Below are 20,364 nucleotides of genomic sequence, written 5' to 3'. Positions count from 1 at the left end.
AGAGTTTAAACTGAATCAATGACAGTATCTTAATTTCTAACCAAGTGTCAATGCTATAAATACACTTTTTAATAACTTAATATATGTTCTGTATATTAGCTGATCATGTTTTCCTCCTTACCACTGACATAGGTGAGACCAAAGAAGAAGAACTCAGGTAGTTCTATGTGTGTGATGACCGACTCAAACAACTGCTGACCGGTGGTACTGGGGTCACACATAGCCTCTAACTTCTGACCAGTCAGAAGGACTACTACCACCCGCCTAGCATGGGATGGGTTCTTCAGGCTCTGAAGAGTCAAAAACGTGCAAGTAAAACATTACACCAGATGTAGAATAACATTTAACCTGTGACCTAGATGTGTCATTTTGTTCAACTAAAACATAAATAAAATTCAGTTTTCATATAAAAATATTTACATTGAAATATCATCTAGTTTAGACAAGCTATCAAAACATTAATTTTTGTCTGTGTATATCTTTGTGAGATATAATATTATAACATTCAGCAAATCCATCTGATATCTAAATACATAACAGTATTTTTCAAGACTTACCTCCCCTTGCAAAGGAATTGGCACTCTGATGATAGCTTTGCTGGCTTTATGAACAAATTCTGGACCATAATATTCCTGTAAACATTGAGTATATTTAAATTCAACTATCATAATCTATTTAAGGATAATTTGAGTTCACCTGTAGTATTGCATGATCAAAACTGTAGCTTTCTATCTACTGAAACAAAACTCGCAGTGTCTGTCCAGATCAAATGTGACAGTTGCTAAAATAATGGTTGTTTAGTTAAGCTTTCAAGACTATACATTTATATTTATCAATATATACTATGTGGAAGGAACATAGATGACCCCGCCTTCCACATCTCTGTGTAAAATTGTTTTACTTTATTAATTTTACAATTCTGTGTCAGGCTTTGTAACAAACTTGGTTACATTGGTTAAAGCAAAGATTGGGTCTTTTTATTCCTGCAGTGTTTGAAGGCAACATTAATTTAGTTTTCGATCTGTCAACTTTGATGTACAAGATATATCAAGATCTGGAACTGATGACATATATAGTTAGGTAGAATAAGAAGGAAGATTACACTGGGTAAAGTCAGAACTTACTTGTGATTACATATTCATAGTAACAGTGACACAGAATGGCTAGGACAATAATGTATATATGTGTGTGATTCTATTTGTAGAAATGGCAACATATATTAACCTGATGCCCTTGACATTAAAAGTTTTCTGAGTAAAACTGGAACTGGTGACGTGTATATCACACAAAATTAATACTTCACATTTGCATTGGGAACCATGCAAAAGCTTCTCTATATTTGTTTGTTACAAAGTCAATATGACTGACCCTTGGTTTCCTTGATGTGTTGGTGTGAGGAACTTTGACCTTGGCCTTGACACCCCTCTCTGGCAGTGAATGGTGACCTTGATCTGTAGATCTGTAATAGAGGTCACAGATTTTCTGTCTAACAATTTGTTACAGAATAACTGTAGGAACATATAATTCAGGACTGACAGTTGTTCATGAATTATTTTCTATCCAACAAACAAATCCAACTCTAGTCATTAATATTCTGATGGATCCTGCAATAAAAATCATTCACTTTATCTCATACTGATGCCATTTTTTGCTTTTTGGAAGAAATCCAATGCCTGGTAATATCATCTTTCTAACTCTATTACAGTGCACTACATATTGGCTGTACATCTGATCCACCCAAGAGTTGTTACATATATATGTTTGTATAAACATACTTGCTGCATATGAGATTATAAACAATGATGAAAGCTCACACCACCACTATTTCTTTGAAAGGAATAAAGCTCTGCAATTTCCACAATGGGCCAGCAATAAATAATTCTGACATTTTCCAGGTTTTAAAATGTTAGATAAATAGTCGTGGAACCATGAGCCAGCTAAATATAAGTACAGTATGTAACAGTGGCGGCAGGCTAACATTACAGAATGTTGAGTGTGACTCATGGCCTGAAGAATCTCTGTATAGTTAACATCAGGTCCCGCCCTAGATCATCCGAGTACTGCCCTCACTTCATACCTCCTATTAATGACAGGAGCTTACTGTAATTACTGAGCCGAAATTCAAGATTCAAAATCATCATTAAATCCTAGGGAACATCTTTAATTCGTCTGAAGTAAATACCAAGTGAAGACAGTAAGTTTCCATGAAGTATGCTCCCAATAATAGGTCTGAGTTAACATATACATACAACCTTCTAAAGATAATTGTCAATTATCTAAGGCCTAATTGTTGTTGTGACTTGTTCCCCGTTCCTTAACCCTGACCAACACAAGCTCCCTCAACATACACATACAAAACTACACACACTGACAGTACAACACATCGAGAAGAAATTGACTGATGGATGTACAGGTTCTAGATTTCTTCATCAGCCTGAATCATTTGAAAGTGTGATGCTAATTGGAATTATTGGTGTATGTGTTAATTTAAGCATGAGTACATTTGCACTGAGTACACATTACTAATCAATGTTCTATATCTAACTGGCAGCACTGAACATATATGACATCACCCCAGTCTGGTGCCAGCATTAATGAGATCAGATTTACTGCTTAAGTGATATCTTTTATGCTTCCTTCCCTTTAAACATGATTCCAAGAGGCACCAGAATGCCTTTCACTGATATCGAACCTGAGATAACAATTTAACAGGTACTGGAGGATTTCAAAAGTCTTCATGGCAACAGACATTATTTCTGACCAAGTCCCGACAAGACATTTACATCCACAGCTGTATTCAATTGATGTTCCCACATAAATGACTTCATGATTGCTTCAACTGTAAGACACCAATTCACTTGTACTGAACTGCAGTGTAACAAAGTACACTTGCTTTCGAAAATCTTCTTCAAAATGTCTATACAATATTCTTTGATCAATGAAACAATATTACATTAGATTTTTGTAAAAACATTTTTCAATACAGCTGCAAAAACACCTTTTGCTTCTGAAATTTAATAATTTAATTTCAGTCTGATTTTCTAGAAATTGTCAAACACCCACAAACAGTTTTGCATGACATGGTGCCTAGCTGACACAGTCACAAGTCCTGTAATAACACTACTAGTGATGGCACATACAATGATATTTTTATTAACCCTGTTCCCGCAAAAACAGTATGTTAACACCAATATTTATACAGCATAAGCTGCATCAGCAACCCTTCATTGATGATCTCTATAGCATGAAAGTGCTGACTACATAAGTTTCTACAGCTGTGAGGACACAAGGGTTATACATGTTTTAATTCTGTCCTTCCCAATATCTGATAAAATAGAAACAGTTTACTCTTCACAACAAATACTTTGGTGTATTCACTTATCTTTCTGACAAGATAAACCTATATACTCCTAGACAAGCAGGTATGCAGTAGGTATCAGGTATCAACATAAACACACAATTAGAGACAGTGCATGGTAATACCTCCTTGCACACTTATTTTTATGCACATGCCGGTAGAGGCAGATACGTCGCCTTACTTCCCACATATCCTGTTAGGTAGATATTCATCGTGAACTAGAAACACATCTCAAGAGCCTGAGTGAGAAGGAAGGCACCCTCAAATTTGAGGGGTAGCACAGGTATAAAACAGTATTACATCCTCACTGTCTACCCTGGTATATCACCCTACATAGACACACAATGATGACCCTGTGTTCTCCACATATACCTACTGCTGTAATGTACATTAAATATTTACCACTTACAGCTACTCCAACCATACATTTAATTAATGGCACTTTTAATTTCCAAATCTCATATAATATTTAGGCAGTAGTCAATGTAGACAATGATATATATAAGAATTTAACATGAAGTGTTTCACAGCAAGGGACCACACTATATATAGATCTAATCCTGATATGTTTGAACTATGACCCTCGGGAAACTATCTTTACACATCTATCATGCTAAAACTTCTCCATCCTAAGGAAATTTATTTGAAGTAGGACTTACAAATTCAACTAACTCTGGCTTAATATTTTCCACTTGAAATACAGTTGAAAATAGTGTCCCTTTTCATTTTAAGACCAGACTTCTGTGTCAAATTCTCTACAACTAAATTTTGTAAAACAAACTGGTGTTTTGACAAAGTTGGACTTGCCTTCAACTGATGTCTAGATCTGCCTAAGAGTAGCAGCACTACTCTAGACATTTACTAAACAGGATTACCATGAGATCTATAAACAGTATACTGACCTAAGTATGGGTCATCATAACTATCTATTGGTGATTGTACCGTTAATAAAATCTTAAAACCTTGGCATCAACAACTGATCTTTTATGAGATCAAATGGCAGCTTGATTGAAAGTTCAGCTGTTCTGATAGGAAAGTTATTGACAACAAAATCTCCAAAGGGAAATCTGAAGACTTGATCTGACATTAGATTTAAAAGCAAACTTTAACTGACTTCAGAGGTCTTAGCATCAGTATCAGACAGATATAGTAGCTCAATTCCATCTGATAATTTCAGTTTATACAAACACAATGCTGACAGCCCAACTTCTATTTTTGAGATTATTACAACATTTTTGGGACTGATGCCAGAAATGAATTTGGTGACTGCCTGGAGATCAGGAGTAGAGAAAAGTGAGCAATATACTGGAGCATCACACACTTACAATATACAAAATGTCAAAATACAATTAAGTGGGAGATTTATTCTGCACTTTTTTGATTACCTCATTGGGTATACTCTATTTGGAACAAAGAATGGTCCATTTAAAAGTATGGAAAGTAGAATTATCTCCATGTAATGTAAATAATGATTCAACATACTAACTCAATGTGACTCAATATACAGAAGAAAACAAAGAAAGATTTAAGTGACAAACTCATTCCAACTGAATGGAACTTAATACGCAGTACAGAACAAATAATGATCTACTGGCAAATCAAATAGAACTCAATATAAAGTACAGAACAAAGAATGATCTGACTCAGCAGATTAATGTAAAGTACAGATCAAATTATGATCGAACTAATTCAATAGAACTCAATATACAGTACAGAACAAAGAATGATCTGACTAACTCAATAGAACTCAATATACAGTACAGAACAAAGAATGATCTAACTGACTAACTCAATAGAACTCAATATACAGTACAGAACAAAGAATGATCTGACTAACTCAATAGAACTCAATATACAGTACAGAACAAAGAATGATCTGACTAACTCAATAGAACTCAATATACAGTACAGAACAAAGAATGATCTGACAAACTCAATAGATTAATATAAAGTACAGAAAAAATAATGATCCGACTGACTAACTAAATAGAACTCAATATACAGTACAGAACAAAGAATGATCTGATTAACTCAATAGAACTCAATATACAGTACAGAACAAAGAATGATCTGACTAACTCAATAGAACTCAATCTACAGTACAGAACAAATAATGATCTGACTAACTCAATAGAACTCAATGTACAGTACAGAACAAAGAATGATCTGACTAACTCAATAGAACTCAATGTACAGTACAGAACAAATAATGATCTAACTGACTAACTCAATAGAACTCAATATACAGTACATAACAAAGAATGATCTGACTAACTCAATAGAACTCAATGTACAGTACAGAACAAAGAATGATCTGACTAACTCAATAGAACTCAATGCACAGTACAGAACAAATAATGATCTACTGGCAAATCAAATAGAACTCAATATAAAGTACAGAACAAAGAGTGATCTGACAAACTCAATAAATTAATATACAGTACAGAACAAAGAATGATCTAACTGACTAACTCAATAGAACTCAATATGTATTAGTTAGAATGATCTAACTAAATATCACTGATTTCCATATGATATATACCTTAATGGGTATTCCTGTTGGTAGGATGAGAACTCACTGCTGACAATGCTCTCCCTGTCAGAGTCTCGTCCCACTCTCAGGGCCATCTCTGACCCATACTGCATGTGTATCCCTGGTAAGTAGCTACCTGTAAATATTTATATTGTTGTAGGTCTTTTTTTGTACAGTAAGCAAGTAATCTACAATGTCACTGTTTCACATCAGATATATCACATGAAAAGAAGCAATAACACAAGAAAACCTGTTCACTAGTAGTTTTACAATGTGTGTAAAATTAAATTATACTGTTACATGATTTTTAAAATCAATGTCCAATAAAACTACCACTTCGCCAAGAAGGCCGAGTTAATTGAGAATGCTAATTTGAAACTGATGTGAATTCTAAGACGATGATACTAAAATTCCAAAACGATAAATAACTTTAAATGAAAAGTGTTAATAGAAACATAATTACTTTACCACCCATTTTATTAATCCTCCACAGAAATACTTTAATGACATAACTTAATGACATTAGGTATTACTGGTATGGTCACAATGGCCCATTCTATATCTATCCAAGTCAATATGTTTACAAGGATTTGACATTTACAACAGACAGATTAAATTGTTTGCAATAAGTCATCTTGATAGAATTCTATCATTATTTCAGTAGTAAGTGATTATGCTGTCGTATACGGTATTTAGTGGGTATTTGTAGTAACTACACATGTAGGGGTTTTCGTATAACATGGTGGAGAAGCCATCACATGTACACATGTGCACTTGTACAATACATGTCACTGTAAGTAACATGTAGGCCTAATGGTACTTGTTCCATGTGAGGACCCCAAGAAATTTCGTTCAAAAGCAATTTCCATTTTACAGAATAACGTAGGAATGTATAGGACATACAAATACATGGGCAGGTGTTGTAACTAATACACATTGGAGGTGGAAATGTACTTATAGTGGTCACTAAGACAAGTAATTGGTAAAAGGTAACACAATTCATCCATCTATGTGTATGTAATCCATACTTGGTATATATGTATATAAAAAGAACACAGGAAACAGTTTATATATACATCTGTATACTAATCATGAGATTCTACTACAACCCTGGAGAATGTGTGAACCTATTTACTGCAATGGGCTGACTTAAGCCAAAATTGTCAATTAAAAGAAGAAAAATTTGTGGAAATGTCATTTCAATCCAGCTGTAGATATAGATTTTCTTATCTGATGATAATACTGAAAAATGATAGAATTTCAGATTGAAGAGATCTTCCAAATGAAGCCAATCCTGAAACTGACAGGTTTCCAACATGCATGAAGATGTGCCCAGAGTGGATTAGTTTATGGCAGGGTCTCAGGTATTTAGGTACAGACTGGGCCTCAACTTCTAACTGGTATGTGGAGATTTTAGAAGATAGCAATTAGGCATGACGTAAGGACATTAAGTATAGGGAAAAGGTACCACGGACATTGAAACAACATGGGATACTATGTATGGAACACGTAGAAAGGAAAGGACTATAGGTATACGGTAGGGACCCTAGGTAGGGACACTAGGTATGGAGATAGGATACATAGCAACTATACGAATAGACATTGGGTTTGTGAAGAGGATACCATTAACGGAGAGGAGGGATTGGATGATCTGGATACACATATAAGTAGAAAGCATTACACACCGGGAAAGAAAATTAAGTTACAGAAAGCAGGACACCAACTATGTGAAAGACTCTACAGGAATATATCAGGAAAACTAAAAAATATCAAACAAGGATCATTCCCCACCCCCTACCCATCTACCATGGAAATAAATTTGCATAAAAATTGTCAAATGTGACTTTTGACCCTTTAACCTTGATCAATGAACATCTTAATTTGACTTGGTGTAAATCTTACAAATGATATGTTATTACAGGCTAAATATCAATATGAAGCAACTGCAAATCTGTTGAAGGGTTCTCAAGAGATGAAAAAGATCTACAAAGGGCAACAGACATAGGTAACAGTAACCCTACTCACACACACCAAAAGAAATGACAGGAGGAGGACATGAAAGTTAGGTTTATAGGGAGAGACAGCACACCTGATATGGACATGGGATACTGATTGTTAAATATAGACAAAACATTAAATATTGTGGGAGGGGGGACACAAGGGTTTGGGAACCAGACAGAAAGCTAGGTTTAACAGGAGATGTTAGGTGACGCAATGGTGAAAAAATATGCATGCACAGCCAAGCACAACACCTAACAGAATACCAGAACAAGCAGCTATACATACAATTTCCAAATTTCAATGCAGCAATTGGCAGTGTTACAAATCATTTAAAAACTTATTACACAGAATATCACAGCAATTCATAATTACTTTGTTGTTGGAACATCACGGTCATTGAGTCAGAAGTTGGCACCACATCTAGCCAGAACAGTAATATTTATACATGGTTATAATAAACAAAATCCTGTGATTGTGTGTATGTTTTCAATGACTGTGTTGGTAGATCATACACTTATGACCAAGGTGTGTCATGCAGCATGCAAAAAAGCAGTTAGAGGAGTTACCTGTGTTATTCCGTCCAGCCTCTGTAACACAGGGATTCCATGCTAACATATATAGTTTTGCAATCCATCACTATCAAGTAATATCAATCCTCAAATCTACTTCTAACATGCAGAGGACAAACATTTTTGTTGTATTTATTGTAGGTATATAGCTCTGAAATTTACTGTATGATGTTCACATTTAATGTACAGCACTTGTGTACATCTTGTATTGAGACTGTAAAGAATGCAACATTCATATTGAATATCATCACTGAATTGGTAGTGCTGTATATATATATAAAATGTACTGTATAGTGTTTACAACACACATATTTAGATTACTTATATGATTACTGTATACCACTCTCATGTTAAGGACAACACATATATTTACTGTACAATACCTTAGACCTACTATAAAGTGTGTATATTTCCAATGTACTAATTGCATTTAATTATTAATATCATCTGTGCAACACTTGCAAACAGTAAAGTGTTCATAACTGTTTGGACAGTACTTATTTACAGTAACAGATACTTATTGTGTAGTGTTTTATCACCATACTAGGTCTATCTAAGCTTTATATTTGACAACATACATACAAAATACATGTAACTTAACGTCTATTCTAATCTAAAATTCAGATTTAGTACAGACTTGACAAAGAAATCTACACAGAAGTTAATATAAGTTCTAAAGTTAAGAGACATTCCTTTCATTTCTACAGCACCTAGCATCTCAGTGCCTAGTATTCTAATAGATACTGAAGAACATGCACAATGACATGGTTCTAGCGTGGCTTACCTTGGTTATAGGAGACAGCTGAGCTGATTGACCTTGTGTCAGCCAGATGATCAGCACGCTCAGACAAGGTGATTGGTGAATCTTCATCACTCCCCTCCCCCAATAATCCTCTCCGTAACACTTTCAGTTTTTTCTGACGCTCCTTTATCCTCAAGTATTTTTCATAAGCTGTGTTTCCCATATGGGATGCTGTCAGATGTCTGCCCCTTGGACTCAGTGGATGGCCAGTTCTCTGTCCACTTGTTACCCCAGGTGACACAGATCCATTGTTTTGTGAGGATGAGAATGTTATATCTGACAAATGATAGGACTGACCCGTCTGTGAGGAATCTGTCAAATCAAGCTTGAGATCAGACCGACTACTGAGTTTGTAAGGTGGTGGCGCAGTCTGTCCTGGACCAGCGTACATATTTTCTGTATCTTGTATGTGGACACCATTGACAACCCCTCCATGACTGTTTTTGGATGATGGTTGGTATCCTGAATCAGTTTCTGTACAGAAAGAGTCATCATCTTTATATATTATGCAAATTAAAGAGAATTTACAAAGCATGTAATTCAAATTTCAGACCTTTCAAGTTACAAAAGCTATGATTCTGATAAAATAGGAAAGTGTCCTCTGAACTGTCTAAGGCTGTTCTTTTATCATATTCTATCAATACAGATATTGCCTTTGGTCTTGGCACCCTGAAATGTCAACTTATTCAGGTAATACCATAACTGACAACTTACTTAATAAATTTATATAGTAACTAGAGTGGTAGTAAACTATGTAATAATTTCTATTTTTAATATATAAAAGTAAGTGATTTTAAAAGTCTGAAATGCAAAGAATTCCAAAGCATTTCATCCTTGTCTTCGGTGATAAGTTTTATCAACTCTATGGTAGGACAAAGACACTGAATCAAGACAGAGCAAAGTTCCTCTCCTATGAAATAAATTTCCCAAATGTAGTCTAGATGAATCACAATTCAAGTGTCATAAAAGATGATTTAACTTTCTGTTACACAATTTTTTAGGTAACTTGCGGTTGGTAAAGAAAGAAGTTGGTGCATATACAAACATCTTATCAGATTAAAAAGCTTACCTTCATTTCCACTCCGATGCCTTGACCTTGACCGTGATCTTGATCGTGACCTTGACTTCTGCTGCTCCCTCCTATGGGAATATTTGTATTTCCCTCGTGACCGGTTTGCTCTATTTTCCCTCAGGAAAGAGCTAGTCTGGCGGCTATTGTTCTGGGTTTGTGACACAGTTTCCTCCTACAGAACAAGTACAAAGATGTCGTAATCAACAGACTTTCTTTCCATAAGAACTACTTTAGATATCTTTTGTAGAGAATGTAAAATTCGACAGACTTCTCAATATTAGAAAGGGCAGTTTCTTCAGAATCAGAAAGGACAGGTTTCTCAATATCAGATAGGACAGGTTTCTCAATGTCAGATAGGACAGGTTTCTCAATGTCAGAAAGGACAGGTTTCTCAATGTCAGAAAGGACAGGTTTCTCAATGTCAGATAGGACAGGTTTCTCAATGTCAGATAGGACAGGTTTCTCAATATCAGGAAGGACAGGTTTCTCAATATCAGGAAGGAAATATCAGGAAGGACAGGTTTCTCAATGTCAGATAGGACAGGTTTCTCAATATCAGATAGGACAGGTTTCTCAATATCAGATAGGACAGGTTTCTCAATGTCAGATAGGACAGGTTTCTCAATGTCAGATAGGACAGGTTTCTAAATGTCAGATAGGACAGGTTTCTCAATATCAGGAAGGACAGGTTTCTCAATATCAGGAAGGACAGGTTTCTAAATGTCAGATTGGACAGGTTTCTCAATATCAGGAAGGACAGGTTTCTCAATATCAGATAGGACAGGTTTCTAAATGTCAGATAGGACAGGTTTCTCAATATCAGGAAGGACAGGTTTCTCAATATCAGGAAGGACAGGTTTCTCAATATCAGATAGGACAGGTTTCTCAATGTCAGATAGGACAGGTTTCTCAATATCAGATAGGGCAGGTCAGGAAGGACAGGTTTCTCAATGTCAGATAGGACAGGTTTCTCAATATCAGATAGGGCAGGTCAGGAAGGACAGGTTTCTCAATGTCAGATAGGACAGGTTTCTCAATGTCAGATAGGACAGGTTTCTCAATATCAGGAAGGACAGGTTTCTGAATATCAGGAAGGACAGGTTTCTCAATGTCAGATAGGACAGGTTTCTGAATATCAGGAAGGACAGGTTTCTCAATATCAGGAAGGACAGGTTTCTCAATGTCAGATAGGACAGGTTTCTAAATGTCAGATAGGACAGGTTTCTCAATATCAGATAAGACAGGTCAGGAAGGACAGGTTTCTCAATGTCAGATAGGACAGGTTTCTCAATATCAGATAAGACAGGTCAGGAAGGACAGGTTTCTCAATGTCAGATAGGACAGGTTTCTCAATGTCAGATAGGACAGGTTTCTCAATATCAGGAAGGACAGGTTTCTCAATGTCAGATAGGACAGGTTTCTCAATATCAGGAAGGGAAGGTTTCTCAATATCAGATATGTTCAATGACATCACAAATGACAATTTTCTGAGAACTGTGAAATATTTAAGTTTCTGTGTGTCTGCAAAAATTGATTGTATAAAAGAATTACCTCGCTGCCACTGCCCAGTATAGTTTGGTACAGGCCTCTTACACAATGGCTATGTGACCTCTGTACGGAATACTTTTCTGCATACATATCACATGCCTTTAAAAACAAATTTACACATAATGTAGTAAAATACCATTCAACAATACAGATACTAAAGAGTGGAATGTCATTTTCACACATTCTAGTTTGGTTTTGATGACCAATAGGCTACCTAGCTGAAACATGTAAACCTACAGTAAAACCATGGAATCCAAATGCTATGTCAATTCCAGTTATAACAAACATTCTCCTTGGTAATTCTAAACAACAACATGATCTTCCATTGTTTTAGATTACAAATTTAAATTGGATAGTCCGTAATGATTCTACAGACATTCAGAAATCAGATCATTGTTTATTTCAAAATGGTTTTACAGACATTTATCTGTAGCTTAAACATCACTGTGTATAATATATACTTGGAAGCTTAACTCATGAGAAAAGTTAGGAAACCTGCTTGGTTATCCAGGAACATTAGTACAGTGTCTGATAGGGCAAAGTAGACAGAAATAGTGGCACTGATTACCTTGCTACTATAAACCTGACTCCTACATAAACTCCAACCTTTATCTTCTTTTATCAACGTTATCTTCTGATGTTTGCAAATAGGGAAGATTAAGGCTTTTCTCTCACTTTTCCTTTCCGTGTATTGCATTTGGTTTGTTTGAAATAGATGGGTTTGAAGTTATATTTACCTCTAGCAGTTGAATCATGCTGGGCCTTAGTGAAGGTGTTCCTTCACACATGGAATTCAGAACTGCTTGTAGGTTACTGCTAACCCTGGCGGGCTGCGAAAAACAAAAAATCTCGTTAGAGAACAATGTACTAGACCCACAAACAATTGATCAGGAAATCGCTGACAAAAAAACTTTCGTAAACAGAATACATGTACATAATGATCACTGATCAGGAATTCCTACAACATTGTACACAACTTTTCTCTCCCATCTATGTAATAACTTTGACATTTTTCCCCCTGCATCACAAAGAGTTTGATGCCAACACTTTTCAAGACATATTAAGAGCATATTAACAATACATAAAGCATTGTATAATAACTATACATAGTACATTGTATGATAACTTAACATAGTACATTGTATAATAACTATACATAGTACATTGTATGATAACTTAACATAGTACATTGTATAATAACTATACATAATACATTGTATGATAACTTAACATAGTACATTGTAAATAACTATACATGTATAATAACTATACATAGTACATTGTATAATAACATAGTACATTGTATAATAACTTAACATAGTACATTGCATAATAACTATACATAGTGCATTGTATGATAACTTAACATAGTACATTGTATAATAACTAAACATAGTACATTGTATAATAACTATACATAGTACATTGTATAATAACATAGTACATTGTATAATAACTTAACATAGTACATTGTATAATAACTTAACATAGTACATTGTATAATAACTTAACATAGTACATTGTATAATAACTCTACATAGTACATTGTATAATAACTCTACATAGTACATTGTATAATAACTCTACATAGTACATTGGATAATAACTAACCATAGTACATTGTATAATAACTAAACATAGTACATTGGATAATAACTCTACATAGTACATTGTATAATAACTATACATAATACATTGTATAATAACTATACATAATACATTGTATAATAACTATACATAGTACAATAGATAATAACTAAACATAGTACATTGTATAATATTTGTTGTTTATTATTCTGATCTTAATGCAATAAACTTGACTGAAATTGTTGCTTTAAAATCTAAGAGAGTATTCACATTTTATTGGCATTTCCTATGATTATGGCTGGCTATACCTTGTACTAGATGACGAACAGATTATAAATCCTTTAATTTTGAATTTAAATGAATTATAAGACATATGCAGTGCAGTCTGGAGGCACATTGGTAACTGAAATTGATCAGTCTATTAATTCTTACAATGTAGTGTTGATATATATATATATATTTATATATTTAAGCAGATGATTTTTGGTTTAATTCACAATAAATGAGGACACTTAAATGCAATGGCAGGTATTTTTTCTGCTATCATGAATATGTCTTGTACTAAATATGCAAGTAAAAAAATCAAAGTTGGGTCTTTCCCTTTTTTGCTCATAATTATATGAAATTTGAGATTTCTTCTTAAAAGATGGGCCCGTCAGTATTTTGTTTTCTGCCAATCCATAATCACAAGGGCACAATTCAGGGACCCAAGGAAATTAACCTCTATATAAAACTTGAGACAGGTCCATATTGTATTTTTCAAGAAATAGCAATAACAAACATTCAATGTTGACATCCAAGATGGCTACCTGTTGGCCGTTTTGTTTTGAAAGAGACATATCCATTTCATAATTCCGAAAAATAGCTTTAACAAACATTTATAGTCAAATTTCAAGATGACCACCTGTCAGCCAATTTATTTTCAGATCATAATCATTCCAAAAATTAAAATGGCACAACTAGGCACCAAAGGAAATTCTATATATAAAATGTGAGAATGATCCATTGAGTATTTTTTCAGAACTAGTGATACTACTGCTGTCAAAATCTAAGGTCATCTGTCTTCCATGTCCTTTTCAGATCTGTCCAAAAAACAGGAAAATGCACAACTTCAGTTTATAGAAATAGTGATAACAAGTCTTATTATTATTAAAATCCATGATGGCCACCTGTTGGGCATGTTGTTTTTTTAGATCAATTTCTAAATGGGATAATGCACAACTAGTGACATAGGGAAACTTACATATAAAATCAGAGCTATATCAATAAACTACTTCTCATGAAATAGAGAAAATAATCTATGACTGTAAAAATCCAAGTGTCATTCGTCGTCAATGGTTGCTTTTTGATCAGTCCGAAAAAATGGGACAATGCACATTTGGAGACTAGAGGGAATCTACATATAAATAAATAAACCCATCCAAGACTTCTCAAGAAATTGTAATAACAAGATGGATGGAAGACAGACTCAAGGAGATTTGAATAGCCAACCATCTGATGGGCTAAAAACTTCAATCTATAATCCACAATCTTAGTTGTAAATTATATTGATATAACACATCAAGTCAGTAAAGGTGGATTACAGGTAGACAAACTCTGAATTTAAACTGTCAAATAATATTGACATTGTTATACCCCAGTGTATCAAACTAATGGCAATGTGTCCTCGTGTTCACAAAATTATGAAGTCCTACTGGTAGAATATTAATGCTTATGTATCTCCTAGCTGCTATCAAAACTAGTGAAAGATATGTACGAAAGACTTAAGGCCAGCTATGATTCCAGACACTGACTTAGTATACATCCATCAAGAAATAGTGTTTATTCCATACCAGGTATATCAGGACTAGCTGTGCCAGTATGTTTATACCTGAGCTGACCATGTTTTATTCATAGCAATACATTATTTATAAACCCCTAGTCAGATGTAAAATGTCTAACAGGTGGATTGGGTGGAACCCAATAGAACCTACCCTCCCACTGTGTGAAGGCTAGTACCAGATGGTGACCAGTCCATTACTGTATTCACCACTTCCCAATACTGTCACAAGTCTCTTGATCAGCTGTGACTTACTACAAGCACATTGTGGAGTTGAAATCAAGTTTTGGTGACCAAAGCACAGAAACTAGATATCCATATATGATCACTGATAGGCGATGGATGTAATTTAGAAAAGAGGTGTTAAATAGAGGTATCCTAATTTTAGAGTTTTTATTAGGGAAGGCAAAGATAAGTACAGTTGGCTGTTAACCAGACATTTTATATCTTCTCTAGTTCATCACTGTCAGGTGTAGCAGGGTAGGGTGATCCATCACCTTAATTAGCCCACCACAGGTAAAACTACTAAAAGTATGCTTCCCCTACTCAGGATAATCTACTATCTATGCATGTTTCAGTGGTCATTTACTTGAAGTCTAGAAAAATGCTTTTTGTCCAGAGTAATGTTACATCTACCAAAATTATTATAGAAGTATATCATATAAGCCTTTAAACATCAATACTTGATATAGACAGTAACTAAGTCAACGAAAGATGATTGCTTGAACCTGTTGATCAATATACTAATATGGTGAGCATTTAATTGGAATTTTCATTAGCATGATCATTGCCATAAAAACTCCACACAGGAAATTTGAGAATTAAAAAAAACAAATAAACAAAAACACATAGTATGTATATGTCACATTTGACAGTCATTTTAGACTTGCTACTCTGATAGAGAGGTCTGTTTGATCTTGACTGATGAATTTTTCTTTAAAATGAGATTTCATTTGCAATATGTATTGTTATAAAAAACAAGAGGTCCAACAGGTCTGCATCATTTGTCTGATATTCAATGATTTTTACAAACACATTAACTTCATAATAATAAATACTAAAAATTGGACTCTATCACTTCTATATAAATAAGTTAAACATCATGATTCATTCTTTTGGTTAATGTAGAGAAATCCTTTTAAATTTGACTCTTTGTTCATTGGAATATGGTATAATGTCCTTTATCCTCACAAATTTTTTCAGGCTTTATCCCAGGAATCTGTCATCAAACTATCATCAGTCTAGATCCTTCAGTTACTTAGAACATGTCATTTGAGCATTTTATAACAGTTGTCCTCCAGTGACCTTGACAATATATCAAGGCCATTTATATGAACAAACTTGAAAGTGATTCACTAAAGCAGCCACTGAGATTTATCGTGACTATAAGGTATCTTAAATGAAAATGCAGAATAATGCTTTATCATGAGGATATGATAAAAACATGTGTAATATTGCAAGTAAGCACTATAGGGTTACAAGGTACATTTATTAGCAGTAAGTTCTTTTAACATTTGGCCTCCTCATGTGTGAATGAACACCAGCATTGTCGATTCACCTACAGACAAGGGGGTGGTTCTGTTCAAAGTCAGAAGATATTTGTTGGTGTACATCAGTAGCTTGGGACACACAGTATAGCATGCTGTAGTGATGGAACAGTTAAAGCCAGAATAGTACTGCAGTAAATGTATACAAGGTTGGTACTTAGTAGGCTCTCCCGTTTATCTACAGAAAACTCATAAACAAACAAAACAAAGAAGATTTCCCTTTCATGTGAATAGTTCTGGACCTTACACTTGTGTTGCTGTCTGTCTGATGGCTTCCTCATTAACATCACAAGCAGCTGTTCTCTTGTGAGTCAGAGCACAAAATCACACCAGGTAAAGAACTTACCACCTACAATCACCCAAAACTTCTCATACCAGGTAGTTTACAATTTGTGATTCCCTAAACCATCACAATATCAGGGCACTTACATGAAGTAAGTTCCTAAACCATCACATATTGGGTAACTTACAGTCTGTGAGTCCCTATAAAACCGTCTCATATCAGGTAACGGACAACTAATGAGTTTCTAAACCATCTCATACCAGGCAATTAACTTACAACCTGTGAGTCTCTAGACCCTCATATATCAGGTCACTTACAATGTGGAAGTTCCTAAAACATCTCATATCCAGTAACTTATGACCAATGTGTACCAAAAAATCTCATATCGGGTAACATACGACCAGTGTGTCCCCAAACCATCTCATATCAGGTAACTTGCGACCAGTTTGTCCCAAAACCATCTCATATCAGGTAACTTATGACCAGTTTTGACCCAAAACAATCTCATATCTCTTTTTTTATGACCACTCACTTTCAATTATGATCTGAAAGTCCCTTAACCATCTCAAAACCAGATACAGGTAGTTTACAACCTGTGCCTCCCTAAACCATCTAGATCTGACAGCTGATATATCACGGGATTATCTATTAACAGAAATAAACAGATAGGATGTTGGTAGATTGATGATCGATCATTAATGAACAAACGACTCACACAAGTCTATTCTATATAGATCGCAGGAGGATGGTTATCTTTAAAACTGGATTTTTATATGTAAACACTTACTTCAAATTTTAAAACCAGTACACTTACACAAGGATCAAAGAGTGATTGGAGCAATTTTGTTTGCAGTATTTGTAAGACAAATTATCTTGTCGTGAGAGTAACAGGCATTATCAGTCAACAAGTTCAATACCAGAGAAAAGGAAATTACATTTAAACAATCACCTTTGCATGAAAGAGTTAGTTTGATGTATTGATTTTGTAGTAAGATTTTCCACTTAGAGATTAAGTTACTCTGACTACAGCTGTTGGAGATTCAGGTGTGAGCATTGTGATAATCAATATGTGTGAGTCAGGTATAGGAGTTCCCTATACCACAAATACCCTCTACTGTTTCCTGTTGGAGCATCTCCAGACAGGGCAGAAAACTGCTAGTGAGGGGTAACCTATGTACCAGACATACATTTGACATATAGCAGAACTGATTTAGATGCCATCTGTAGCCTCATCCTGCCTCAGGCCTTGTGGTCTATATACCAAGCTATTATTAAGTTAGCAGGAGAAAACAACAGTAGGAATTCACCAGTAACCATTTATGTAGTTGTAAGTTAGATAATTATATCAGATACTATGGCTGCCCCAGATCCCATCGTTATTTAAGGTCTCTATAAGCATTCCTATTAGCATCCTAGCAGCCCTATTTGCTCCTAGTAGCCTTAAAAGCCTCCTAGCAGCCCTATTTCTCCCCTAGTGGCCCTTTTTGCCTCCTTGCAGTCCTATTTGTCTCCTAGCAACCCTTATTTGCCTTCTAATAGCCCTATTTGCATCTTAGTAGCTCTATATGTCTCCTAGTACCCCTATTTGCCTCCTTACAGCTCTGTTTGTCTCCTTACAGCCTTGTTTGTCTCCTAGTAGCCTTATTTGCCTCTTAGCAGCCCCTATTTGCCGCCTTGTAGCCCTGTTTGCCTCCTAGTAGCCCTATTTGTCTCCTAGTGCCCCTATTTGCCTCCTAATAGCCCTATTGGTCTCCTTGCAGCCCTGTTTGCCTCTTAGTAGCCCCTATTTGCATCCTAGTAGCCCTATTTCCCTTCTTGCAGCCCCTGTTGGTCTCCTAGTAGCCCTATTTGCCTCCTTGCAGCCCTGTTTGTCTCCTAATAGCCCTATTTGCCTTCTTATTAGTCATATTTCTAATGACAGGCTTTAATCCTGATGTCTTAATAGATGTCGTATAAAATCATTAACAACCATGATTTCCAAACTATGCTGGCTAAATAAGGAACCAAACCAAAATACCAGGTATGTCCATACTATTCATACATATATGTAACTTTCTTTCATATATTACATGTATGTGATGTTTCTGATATCACTGATGTTTTTCTTGACAAAGGGTGGATTGCCTCAAACATTTGACATCTGTACTGTCACTATTACCTCATTGAGCATAAATCTATTCCAGTAATACACATGCTACAAACATATTTGTTCTGATCCAGTGCCAATATTGGACCACGCCGTGATCATTACTAACTCTATAATGAATATAATTGCATAAGGATACGAAAAACAGATCTAAGACCTCCACAACGTTCCAAACACATATATACATCTCTCTAAAATAATCTTTTTGTGTACATCATGATTCGTACATATCATATACGTATACTGTTACCCGACAGTGTATTAAAACAACTAACAGGTCTGCAAGTATGTGTAGCTTATTCAATAAAACAATAATCTTCCTTAACATTTCTACACACCCACATCAGACAAACTAAGTTAATAGGATTACATAAGTATAATGAGTATAAGTGTATGTTAGTAGAGGAAAGTCAACAAAATCTGTAAAATTGACATGAAATTAACATACCAAGTATTGTTTTTAGTGGATAAAGAGAGCTGATTACATGTTTTTAACTTGCTTGCAATGCAGCAAAAAAAAGTAGAAGTAATAGAATTTTTAAGCTCAAAATACAAAATATTATTACCTGACTTCCTATAAGGCCGTACTCTGCTGCATATCGTAAAGTTTTCCCCAAGGAGAAGGAGTGCACCTGCAACAACATAATATTGAAAGTCGTACATTGATCGTCTGTTATCAAAAGTGGTAAATGTTACCAAAACTTGTACAGGACAGGAATAATTTTCAAAAAAGGACAAAAAATTTAATTTTGCTTAGGAAAAGATTTAATAGTATAAAGGTAGTCAAAGTAAAACAATGTACAACTCAAAACTCTGAAATACACAATGTTTAATTTCATAGCACAAAATTTACTAAGCTATCAAAACTTGAAGACATTTGCCACAAAGTGACAACGAACGTGTATTCATCAGGATAATTCAATAACAAAAAAGTACCATCTATAATCACAACATTATTGACAACTATTATCTACTCCAGATACATAGACAAATAATTTGGGTCTGATGAAGTTGTTCATGACACCATGGTAACGGTCATAAAGAAACAAAATACACCTATAGCATCTGAATATAGGAGATCTACTATTAAGATAGAAAG

The 20,364-nt window shown here is 34.9% G+C and overlaps 1 protein-coding gene across 1 annotated transcript in view; it reads right to left on the bottom strand.

The window, feature by feature from the left end:
- Nucleotides 1–20,364, bottom strand: part of LOC132551432 (tyrosine-protein phosphatase non-receptor type 13-like) — a 50,571-nt gene that overhangs the window by 21,349 nt on the left and 8,858 nt on the right. The window contains 10 exon segments of the mRNA XM_060215569.1: nt 122–290; nt 558–632; nt 1,369–1,459; nt 5,901–6,027; nt 8,459–8,479; nt 9,246–9,737; nt 10,333–10,507; nt 11,887–11,982; nt 12,621–12,713; nt 19,832–19,897. Coding sequence (XP_060071552.1) covers nt 122–290; nt 558–632; nt 1,369–1,459; nt 5,901–6,027; nt 8,459–8,479; nt 9,246–9,737; nt 10,333–10,507; nt 11,887–11,982; nt 12,621–12,713; nt 19,832–19,897 — 1,405 coding nt within the window.

This window comes from Ylistrum balloti, unplaced genomic scaffold, assembly GCF_031769215.1.
Source record: "Ylistrum balloti isolate Yb309-2 unplaced genomic scaffold, AGI_CSIRO_Ybal_v1 Utg370196, whole genome shotgun sequence".
NCBI classification, from domain to species: domain Eukaryota; kingdom Metazoa; phylum Mollusca; class Bivalvia; order Pectinida; family Pectinidae; genus Ylistrum; species Ylistrum balloti.
The sequence above is the reverse complement of the archived record's forward strand: the minus strand, read 5'-3'. Positions and strand labels throughout refer to the sequence as shown.